Here is a 12,200-nt window from a genome sequence, read left to right on the forward strand (position 1 = left end):
TTCCACGCGCATGGTTCTGTCACTCGTCTTTTTCTTCCTCTGACCTTGCCATGAACCATGTTGATGCTGATGTCGACGGGCTTTCGTCCGTTACCTCTGTACCGGTTGTCATTCCTTCCTCCTTTCCTGATTGATGCCACGAGATGTGCAAGTCTTCCATCCTTGACAAATGTCTCAATAATATCCTTCAAGGATGTGCACTCTTCAGTACCATGACCCTTTGTCCCGTGGAAATCACAGGATTTGCTTTGATCCGCATTAGGTTTCTGCCGGATCAATGGGGCTTTTGGCCATGGCAATTTTTCCGTGGCAAATATCTCCGTGACGCTCTTCGTGAGTGGCGTCCACCGGTGTTTTCGGTTTGAAGGGTGTGTGTTGTCCCTTCCGCCAACAAGAGGGCGAGAGCTGGATGAGGTGTCGAAGTTTACCCTTGACTGCCAAATACCTAGCCTCCTCTTTTTGTTCTGCCGGGCGATCCGGACATTGTTTTCTCTTGTCCTCTGCGTGTAGAGGTGTGTACTCTGGGGAAGATCCCTTCCCAGTTGCTTTTCCGTCTCGGCAAAGCGCTTTGCCGCCGTCATGATGGCATCCCATGTTGATGGCATGCCATCCTTACCCGTCAATGTGCGGATAAGTTCTGGGTATTCGGCGCCTTGGATGAAGGCGGCGCGAACCAGATCCTCACTTATGTTGCCGAGACTTAGCTTTTTGGAGTTGAAGCGAGTGATGAAGTCTAGTAAAGATTCATCCTCCTCTCTCACGCAGTTGAGGATCGTCCACTGCTCTTCAGTGTACTTCCTCTGTTGGCTGAAGTGCTGGCTGAACTTGTTCTGAAAGTCCGCCCAGTCATATATGTGGTGGATCGGTAAACGATCGAACCATGCCCTGGCCGCTCCGACCAGAGTCATCTGGAACATGTAGCACCACGTGGGTTCCGTCCAGTTGCTGACGGTAGCCCCCGCAATGAACCTGTTCAAATGGTCGTCTGGGTCGGATAGACCATCATAAGTGCCAATGTTGGACATTTGTTTGGCACTTCTCGGGGCGATTGCTTCCGCAATGTCCCTTGCGAATTTTGACTTTCCTGCATTTGTAGCAGTTGGTCTAAAGGTTTTGGAGAAGTCACGCGGGTTTCTCTCCGCGATTGGTTTAAAAGCTTCCCCAAAATTCCTTTTTGGTTGGACGTCCGTTTCCTTACGCTTCCCTTTCGCCTTATGGCGAGGGTTTGCGTCAGTATCGGACTCCAACTCGTCGTCTGAGTACTCGCAGTCACTGCTCATATTGAGGTGTTGGCGAGTACTGGCGAATTCGTCAGCCTGTTGAACTGAACGCAAGCGTTCATCCAATTCGGCTTGGAATTCTCTTTGCCGTGCTTCGGCCCACGCCTTCACTTGATCTAGTGTTTGGCGAGGGACCTTCGTTCGTTTTTCCAGCTGGGTATCGGTGAACCCCAGTGGAATATTTACTGCACTTGCCCCGGCTTGGGTAGTCGGGGTAGTGTTCGTAAGGATTGTATAACCGCCGGTGTTCCCCCCAGTTGCTGGGGTTGTTACCGGGGTTTCTTGGTCGGTTACTGGCCTTTGGACCGGAGTAACGTTAACCATTTCTTCAGAAATTGTGAAAAAACTAAAATAGTTCTAGCTTTTATGCACGGATGGCGCCAATGTATGTTTCAGACTCATGAGGTTTAAGGAAAGTATGTTACCGTGTTATCAGACTCATACGCAGGGACCAAACATACATAGTGCCTTATGTATGTTTCACTCCTAGTTTCAAACCTATATGGTACACTCCCAGTTTCAAATACGACTTTAATTGTTTTGCACTTTTACTAATACTAATACGACTTCAATTGTTTTGTACTTTTGTTCATTCGTGTATCGGCATTCACAATACCGTTAATATGCCAAACCAAACAATATTGGCACCGACATTATTTTTATGTATTTTCCTAACAATATCAGCACCAACATTATTTTATAAACTTTTATAGTTTTCAGTTTCCGTTTCAACCAGAGATTACTGGATTATTAATAAATGGGATATATGTGCCCATTATGCAACTTGATATATGGTGAATAACATAAACGAGCAATGAGTTATTGAGTTTCATTAGCCATTAGTGCATTACTAACGATTCATACCTTAAGCAACTAACACTCGGGTTGTTTAGTCACAACAACAAAGCTTTTAGGCACTGCGAGTCTACGACGAAACTTAAAACTTTTATATAGGAGCTCGACTTATAGGTCCGACTTAAAAACTTTATATATATAGGGGTCGAAAGTAGTGAACCATATCTCGGGATGACTCAATATGTTGGTCACAGTAACAAAGCCGAAGCTTGAACTTTTGTATAGGTGGTCGAAAGTCACGAGCCATTTTTGAACCCGGTCTTTAATGCTTCGCCAATGCTTGGTCATACTTGATATATATTTCTTTATTTCATTCGAAATGTTTACACATAAATACTAAATTGGTATGCATGTTCCAGTACATATTCCTAGTGTTTTTACTTTTTAAAATATTTATAAACGAAACCATGAGGTTTAAGGAAAGTTAAACACACACAACAAACTCCTCCTTGTCATTTCTGTTTTAAAATAAGTTCCAAGACAATCACAACAACATGGTCCAACATGACAAACAACATAAGTATATATTAATTAAATCAAACTAAATATAGTATTCTTATTATTATTCTCGATCTAATTTACTGCCATCAGAACCGCCTCCCCAACCACACGCCCTTCAATTGCCTCCAATAACTTCTCCTTTGTCACCTACACAATAATAATAATAATAATAATAATAATAATAATATCAATCCCAATAATTATTAACTAAGTAAACAATTATTAAGTCTTATATGTCATTAATTACCTTATTTCCCAAATTAAGTTCATCATCCAACGCATACAACTTGAACTCGAACCGGTGTCCGGGTGAGGGCATTTTCGGGGCTCGCCACCCGGGCACCTTAAAATCAGTATGCCCTTCTTTAATATTCGCATAATCTCCACCCATATTCTCCTCTTTCCCGGAAAACCCTTCCGGGAGTCCTTTTAAACTAGGCGGGATATTAACCACGACCCAAACGGTCCATGGAACCAAAGAATCGTTTGGGTCAGGTGCGTCAATATCCTCCACCACTAGTGCAAGCGATTTTGTCCCCTCAGGAACATTGTACCATTCTAACGGTGGTGATATGTCTCGTTTTGTACCTACAAAATATATAAAACAAACAAACGTACACAATAAAATGATTCATAATTATTAATTACAAAAACGACATATAAACGATACCTTGACCGTCACCGGTGTATTTACGCGGTAGTCGGCCTTCATGATCGATACCAGAAGATGCGAGTCTGAACTCATCGCTTGCATTCGCCATTGTTGGATCTTCAAAATGTTGTTTATGTGATTAATATTTTTGGTTTTATGTTATTTTTATAGTGTGTGGATGATTAGGCGTTGTGGGTTGTTGACACGTGTAATTAAGTGTTCTAGTAGGTTAGAGAAGGTGTTGTCATGTTGACACTTGACATCTACGTGGTAGCTAGAAAGAGCCATAGTAATCTTTGTAAAGTGATTGTCATATTAAAATTGGCAACAATTTTTATATTTTAATAGGTTTGAAATATAAGTGACAAAGTTAGGCCTATTTTCATTATTTTACCTAAAAATTAAGTGTGGTAGGAAAAAAACTTAGGTAAAAAGTTTTAGCGCGCGCTTTAATTCATTGGGCTAATTTTATGCATGCTCAAACAAGGTAAATTGTAAATTGATTTATGACAAGAATATAAGAATATATATATGGGGGAGCAAACGAGCTAATCCGCTTGTAAGTATTCGATACCGACTAACTAGAAACACGAATCTAAATACATACGAGCTTGAATTTGAGCTTAAATATAAGCTCATTTAATAAGCTAGTTTAATATTAAGCTTCACTTATCAAACTTAAGTCAAACATAACTAAGCAAGTTATCTATATAGTTTTTATTTAATGCGTTAAACATGTACCGTTACTACTACTACTACTACTATTTTTGATAAAATTAACTTGATTACACATACTAACTTGTTATGAAAAGTATAACTATAATTTTGTATACAAACTCATGGATAAATAATAAACTACGTCAGTTCTAGCTCTAGAAATAAAGACATGTTTTAAACGAGTTGAGCTTGAGCTTGTGCAAGCTCGTATTTAGTTCAACTGGTTTACATCTTTAAAAGATTTAAAATCAAAAAAACCAAAACCTAACGGTTTATAAAGCCAACTCACAAACACCTTGATAGTAAAATGATGAAATCATCATGAAAAAACAAAGGCCATTGTTGATGATCAATTGATCATGTTGCTTCTGGTACGCATGCATATACTTTCTGAATATGATTGCCACTCCATTGTAAATCGTTTTGATGTTTTTATGATATTTAAGTGATTATAAAAAAAAAAAAACAATTCGATGGTGGTAGAAGCCTATTTATTTTGTTGAAATTTTTAGTGCACACCAACTGTTCGATGAATGTCTGAATGGATTTTAAGTTAGATTTAGGTGAAGAATAAGTTACTTGTTAAAGTTTACAAAATAACTTCAAACAAACAAAGCTTCAAATGTTTGATACATATAGTGTATAGGGTTTTAGTATCGAGCCCGGTTCATCTTTTTATATTGTAATCGCTATTGAATAGAATGAATCAATCAAGTCTCTTACCAACTTACATATAGATATTACAATATATAGAGAGATACTAAGACCTTAGATACTATATGTTTGAATAATTATGGAATGCAGTATGGCTTATAAAACTAGCAATTGTGTCTTGGTGATGACATGACTATGAGATATGGAAGCGTTATAACACGACAAAATTTGAGAATATGACAATGGTATCACTTTGTGAGGACTATAGAAATATTGTATCATTCCCATTTCGTACCTCAAGAATTCGCATTCTGTATCTCTATATACACTAAAAAATTTAGAACATCAAAAGAAAGAATTCGACACATCAGAACTCACAGTTTGGTGAACGGAGAGTCTGCTTCTGATGAAGAAGTAGACGTAGAAGTAGACAATAGTTTTGTTCGGTCGAAGCAAGTGCAGTTTGTAGCATGAATGGCTTGCTTTCGAGAGAAATCAAGTTTTGTACAAAACACGCAGTACCTTCCTTTGGACTTGTCAACTTCTGAATCGAAATCACTTTCATCTGAGCTTTCATCACTGTATAACATCTCCTTTTCGTCATCTTCGTTTTCTTGAAATAAACCACAGGGTGCATAACGGACACCCAAAACCAGACAAATCATCATCACAAGTTTGTTTGTGTAATCATCCCAAAAGTGCCTCCCTTTCTTTGAAAACATAACAGATCCTGTAACAATGGCTGCACCTGCTCCATATCCCACCCCGGTTAATATGAACTGCCAATCAAAACCGCTCTTTGAGTCTTGAAATATTGGTTCAGAATTCTTTGTGGGAATGCTTAAATCAGAGCACTTTATGGTTAATGGAGGCCCACACAATTCTGTGTTTCCTATATAGGAACCAGTATCAAAGCTCTGAAGTTGTGTGCCTGTTGGGATTCTTCCTACCAAATGATTGTTTGACAAATTTAAGACAGAAAGAAACGTAAGGCGTGTGAGCGCAACTGGGATGCTTCCGGTTAATTTGTTTGATGACATATCTAATGATTCAAGCTGACTCAAATTTCCCATAGATGATGGGATAATGCCTGTGAACTCATTACGTGATATATTAAGAACATACAGTGCTTTGAGTCGTCCAATTGTGCTCGGTATTTCCCCTGAAAATTGGTTGTTTGAGATATCAATGGATGTGAAAACTGTTAAGATTTTGACCAACTCCAACTCGAGTCCTTTGACTGTGACTGTAACTGCATCTTGATAGTAGTAATTACTAAGCTGTAATACAGCAAAGCTGAGGTGCTTCTTTGTTGCTGGATCTCCGTTTTCATTATTCCTCATAGCAGCCCATTGCCTGAAACAGATGTCAGGGATTCTACCGTTTAAATGATTGGAAGCTATGTCAACAATCTGGAGCTTTGACCAATTATTATGCTGGGTTTGACCACAAACCACTGATCCATGTAACCTGTTGGATCGCAACACAAGAACACGCAAGTTGGTGTTTTTACCCAAAAAACATGGATACGTGTCGTTTATCTTGTTGTTTCCGAGGTTTAACACTTCTAACATCGTGCAATTGGCTATAGATTCCGGAATCTTCCCTTCTAGATGATTTTCATGCAGATCTAGTGTGTTTAACCCGCAGTCGCTAGGAAATGTTCCCCCGATTCGACCACTAAGACTATTGCTTGCCAAGTTTAGTACACCAAGACTCGTACTCATTTCCATCAAACACTGTGGTATCCTTCCAATTAACCGATTATTGGACAAGTCAAGAACCTTTAGGTACAAAGCATTGCAAATGGTTTGTGGGATCTCCCCAGTGAGTGTATTGTTAGAAACCGAAAAGAAATATGCAAAGCTGAGGTTTCTCCCAAGGCTTTCAGGAAGTGACGAATTAAAAAGATTGTTTGAATAGTCTATGAATGTGGCGGTTTGTGGCGGAATCGGAATCGCCCCACTGAGAAGATTGGAATGCAAGTCAAGTACAAAAAGATCGGGTAGAATATAAGGCTCTTCGAGGCTGGTTAACCGGTTACGAGAAAGATTCATGTATGAAATACTTCCATTCCCAACCTCCCGTATCCATGCTGGTATTTTTCCTTCTATTTTGTTGTTGGAAAGATCTAGATTTATCAATTTTGATTGGTTTCTTAGATTAGGAAACTTCATAAGATTACAAGAAGCCAACTTTAAGGTCGAAAATCTTGGAAGATGATTCACCAAGGTGATGTTATCGCTCGTTATGATTGACAACTTATTAAACGAAAGATCAAGAGTCGTTAGATTGCTCAAACGATCTTGAAAAGCTATGGTTTTTATGGTCCCGTTCAGCTTATTCGATGATAATAACAAGATACTAAGCTTTTGAAGCTCAAAGATAGATCTTGGAATTTCTCCTTCCAATATGTTATTACTCAAATCAAGCGTATCCAATGAAGACAATGATCGATTACTGAAATTAGGAACTAGACCGCCAAAATTATTATTGGAAAGCTGTATTTGTTTCAGTTTTGGCAAAGCAAACAAAGATGAAGGTATACTTCCATTAAAACCATTAAAACTTAAATCAACCAAAACAAGATTTTCAAGATCTTGAAAGTGAGCAGAAGGAACCGTACCCGATAAACAATTACGCGACAAATAAACATACGTAAGATTCTTGCACATTTGAAATGATGGAATTTTCCCAGAAAAGCTGTTTGATGACAAATCTATGTACCTCAATTGGGTGAGGTTCTGTACAGATTTCGGTATCGGCCCACTGAAATTACCATTAGAAAGGTCAATTCTTGATAAATTCTTTAGATTTCCTATTGATTCCGGTATATCGCCAGTAAAAATTGTGTTGCGGAGCACTAAACTTTTAAGGGACCCATTAATAGGAAAATCTTGCAAAGAACCTGAAAGATTCTTGTTAACAGCTAAATCAAGAATTTGTAATGTTTGCAACTGAAGAACCTTACTGGGAAATGGTCCTAACAAATTACAAGAACCAAGATTTATAACCGTCAGATTCTTGAAATTTGCAAAGAACTCAGGAACCGGTGCACTTATGTTGTTTAGAGCTAGATGAATTACTGAAAGTGAATGCAAATTCTGAAGAGAATCATCTAAAGGACCCGAAAGTTGACAATTTGACAAGCTTAAAACCTCCAAATTCGGTAAAGATGAAGATAAACTCTGCCCCCAATCAAATCTTTGTGATGATATATTCACATTATCAAGATAAAGACCTGTTAACCTTGTGAAGTTTTGAACAAGTGTAGCCAGATTCGGGTTTTCAAGTCTTAGCGAGCGAGGTCCGAATGAGAATAACGAAGAAAGATCAAGAATTTCCAATCCTGTCAGTTGCGATAATTCTCCCGGAATCTGACCCGAAAAATATGAATTCGACAAGTTCAAAACTTTCAAACTTTCCAAACTCCCAAATCTCGAAGAAATCGGTGAAAAATTGAAATTATTTGCAGCAAGATTCAAGCTTTCAAGATTCTTCAGGCTAAAAACAACACTGGAATCATTAATTCCAATCGAAATCGATTCGTTGCTTAAATCCAGACCGATAACCTGACCGGTTATGCTGCAATTAACACCCTGCCACCTGCAACAATCTGTGACACTTGTGTTCCAAGAAACCAGTTTTGTTGAAAGTGAAGAATTGAACTTAAGATCATTTTTTAACTGGATCAAGATTGATCTCTGGTCATTTTGACATTGACCAGAAACATATAACAAGAATAGGCAAAAGGGTATGAAAAAAATGTGAAAACAGAGGTGGATTTTCATTGGTAACAAGAATCTGAGATACCCATATGATGATTATATAATATACCGTACAAGAAATGAAATAATAAGCTAATAACCTTTTGGACTGGAATATGTTTTTGGGGTTGAACCAGAAATTTCGGCGAAGTGTTGTTGCAACGAATAAAAGAACATAGAATAGAGAGAGAAAACAGAGGGTTGAAAATAAGTACAGTTATTTGGTGTGGTTGGCATGGACCAGTTCTTTGCGTTGACTAATGACTACACTGAGTTTTATATGTTCTCTCTTTTCGTTGACTAATGACTACACTGAGTTTTATATGTTCTCTTTGTTAGACCCTCTCTAATGGTTGGTTTATGTTGGTTCAAACTAAACCAAAAACCACCTAAACCATTGGAATGATTGGTTTGAACTAAAAGATAAGGTTTGAGGTTTAATATTTCAAACCACCAAAACCATGAATTGTGGGCGCCAAACATCACATCTTTCACCCCACACATATATATACTCATATTTATATTTATAAAATATATTAAAATATTATACATATACATACATACATACATATTTTTTATATATATTTAAAAAATGATGTATTTTTTGTTTTGTGTATGTTTTACGTAACGGCTGTTTAATGGTTAAATTATATAACAGATAGTTTTTTAAAACAACTAGTTTTTTTAACGATTTTATTATCTATTATACAACGCTTAATTCGAATAATAAACATCACAAGAAGTTCTAGAAAAAAAAACGTTACAAGAAGTCCTAAACATTACAAAGAGTCCTAGAAAAAGAAGTCTTAGCAAAAAGAATTATAATAATTAAATATTTTATAGTATGTGAAATTCTTATTTAAAATAAATGTAAAAGTAAATGATGATGTGGAAATGTAAAGATGGTTTGAGAAAGTGTATTGTTAGAGTAAAAAATATGGTTTTGAAGAAAACTGATATGGCAGTGATGTGGCTGGTTTAAACAAAAAACTGTTGGAGATGGTCTTATAATAATATTCCTATTTTTATAACATACTGTATTTTAATAATGTATAGTATCACTGAATTTGATATGTTCTCTTTCTAACATATTTGATAATAATTTGCAAGTAGGGTGTAAATGGGCCGAGTTGGGGCCGAACTTGACTTGGCTTGAGCGCGGCTCGTTTTGACTTAAGAGATCTCGAATTCGGCTTGCTTTAACTAGGTTTGAGCTCCTTTTATAAAGCTTGAGCTTGGCTTGTGATTTGTTTTTTCAAGGTTGGGTTCGGCTCGTCTATTTTTGTTTAACTAGTTTATATATGTTTTGAATTAGAGACAAAGCTCTACTTGAGCTCGGTTGTGTAATGTGAAACTAATACATAATAGTCCTAAAGAGGTCAAACGTAAAGTAACACAATGCTCGAGCTCGGATTAGAAGTTAAAAGTGTATGTAAATCACCGGACGATATATATGATTGTTTGATATTGAAAATCGAAGCGTAAACTATTCGAACCTGACTCATTTAGTTTAACCGATATGAAGCTTGATATTTTTCTTTTTTGTGCGGATGAAGCTAGATATTTTTGTTTGCATTTATGTCATGTTTCTTTAACTGGTGACTGACCCAAACTTGGGGGTGCTTTCTTTGGGCCCTTATCTAGAACAAGTGATAGCCATCGTATTAATTTGTCAGTTCAACGGGTCGTGTACAGTAACTCATCGACGCCGAAGAATGATAACTTTGTTTTCAGTAGGATCGGTTTTGCCATTCAAAATGGGGTGGCGGCGCAGCTTGTTGCCCGTTTACCTGCCCCTTTATTGTAATTGGAACTATTTTTAATATAAAAAAAAATTGTCAGTTAAAAAAAAATTTAATATCGAACTTGACTTCTTTAGATGGATTATTTTTAACAAAAATAAATATTAAACATTTTGTTATCAACTTATCATCATGCTTAATACAATAGATAATCACATGTAGAGATGTTCAAAACGGTTTGGGACTAGGAACCGGAACCGGTTCCTATATTCAAAACCCCCTTTTAAACCGGTTCCAGGCTCGAACCGGTTAGGGAACCGAACCGGTTCTCCCACCCTCGGACCCCTAACCTATCTAACCGGTTCTTACCGGTTACTAACCCGGTTCCTGTACCGTAACCGGTCAAAAAACGGCTATTTTTGACCCCAACGGTCAAAAAACGGCCAAAAAAACGGTTAGGAACCGGTTCCGGTTCGGTTCCGGTTCCTACCCGCCCCCACTCAGAAATGCAAGAACCGGTCACGGATCATCGGGTTGAATCAGATAGGGTCCGATTCCTACAAAAAACGGGTAAAAACCGGTTCGGGTCCGGTTCGGGTCCACCGGTTCGGTTCCAGGAACCAGTTTCGTTGAACATCTCTAATCACATGTAATGGAAGAAAGAAAAATTAATGATTGTAAAAAAAATTTATATTTTACATGTAAAACAATAGGTAAGGGACACTTAAATTTAATTTGTTACAAAATATTGAAATTATTGAAGAATATAATTACAAAATATTTTGTTTTAGTATAATTTTTGAAACGTAAAGTAGAATCTTAAATAGTAATAACCATGCCGTGTATTTTGACCTTTTGCAAATGGTAGACTTTTATTACGTATCATAAAAGTTATCCGTTTTTTAAACAAATGTAGATTATTCTGCTAAAATTCTGGATTTGATCAAATCAATAATAAATAAGTATCTTAAAATAATAAAACATACATGTATTTTTTATAAAATAAATTCTAATGATTAGAAATTAAAAGAGGACAGAAAATAAAAACAGAAAAAAACTATATATGTACAAAAATATGCACCTGGTTTTGTTAAATTTTAGTTTTTTGAAATTAAGTTATTTTTCTATATGCCATTGTGAGGGATGTTTTTACACAACAATCAATATCATCTACGTTTTTTTTTTCTTTAGCAATATCGTGTTTGATGTGTACATTTGATTACGTATTGCAAAAACGGTCGTTTGGAAATAATTGAATAATACATATATTTTATCAACTACAAAATAGTCAAACAACTTGAATTAAACTAATTAAAAATAAAATAAATATATATATTAAGTTGATGGTTGTTTAATAACATTTTAAAGCGACTTGTACAAGGCAATTGGGGATGCACAAAGAGCGTATTTAAATGGTTTAATCAGGAAAATTATTTCCTACTAGAATGTTTGAATCAAATGATTCAGTCGGCAAGCTTAAAGCTTTACAATGTTTATAAAAATATCAAAAACTATTAGACTAACCAAACCTCAACCCCTCTACTTATACCAGACACAAAGGAGATGAACATCATATATGGGGCATATTAAAGTCAAATTCTTATTGGTGTTAGTCAAGTAAACAAGGTTATGCAAGTTCAAGGGGGCATTTGGTCATAAGTTTAAAGTTGATAGTTTTGGTATAATGTGTTTGAGGGACTGTTTGTGTAATTTTGACACGAGACTTGCACGAGTATTTGTTAACATTTCGTTAGCAGAGTGGTGATGATATATATTCGTAAGAGTTAGGGTTCGAAATCAATTTTTTGATTCATTCAATGTCGTTTGTAATTCGTTTCATATTTTTTGTAAATTATTCGACAGTTCATCCCTGATAGTAATACTTTGATTTATAACCAACTGTCTGTTTCTTTAATATAATTTCACTACTATTGAGTATATATGTAAATACACTACAAATTAATTAAAAAAAACATAATTAAATACAATTTTTTAATTATGATAACAATATAATAATCAGACTCTAATAATA

General features: G+C 36.4%; 2 protein-coding genes across 2 annotated transcripts; both read right to left on the reverse strand.

Moving 5' to 3' along the window:
- Positions 1–2,549: 2,549 nt before the first annotated feature.
- Positions 2,550–3,726, reverse strand: LOC143616930 (uncharacterized). The gene is made up of 3 exons (XM_077089626.1): positions 3,307–3,726; positions 2,884–3,224; positions 2,550–2,783 (listed from the first exon to the last, which is right to left on the reverse strand). The coding sequence occupies exons 1-3, from the start codon at positions 3,395–3,397 to the stop codon at positions 2,709–2,711; spliced, it is 507 nt and encodes a 168-aa protein (XP_076945741.1). The 5' UTR covers positions 3,398–3,726; the 3' UTR covers positions 2,550–2,708.
- A 1,150-nt stretch (positions 3,727–4,876) lies between these two features.
- On the reverse strand, positions 4,877–8,690 carry LOC143616929 (receptor-like protein 7). The gene has a single exon (XM_077089625.1). It carries the CDS (start codon positions 8,448–8,450, stop codon positions 5,034–5,036), a length of 3,417 nt encoding a protein of 1,138 aa, XP_076945740.1. The 5' UTR covers positions 8,451–8,690; the 3' UTR covers positions 4,877–5,033.
- Between the last annotated feature and the right edge of the window lie 3,510 nt (positions 8,691–12,200).

This window comes from Bidens hawaiensis, unplaced genomic scaffold (assembly GCF_021521415.1).
Source record: "Bidens hawaiensis isolate Kalapana, Puna unplaced genomic scaffold, B.hawaiensis_p1.1 tig00050649_1, whole genome shotgun sequence".
In the NCBI taxonomy this organism is placed as follows: Eukaryota; Viridiplantae; Streptophyta; class Magnoliopsida; order Asterales; family Asteraceae; genus Bidens; species Bidens hawaiensis.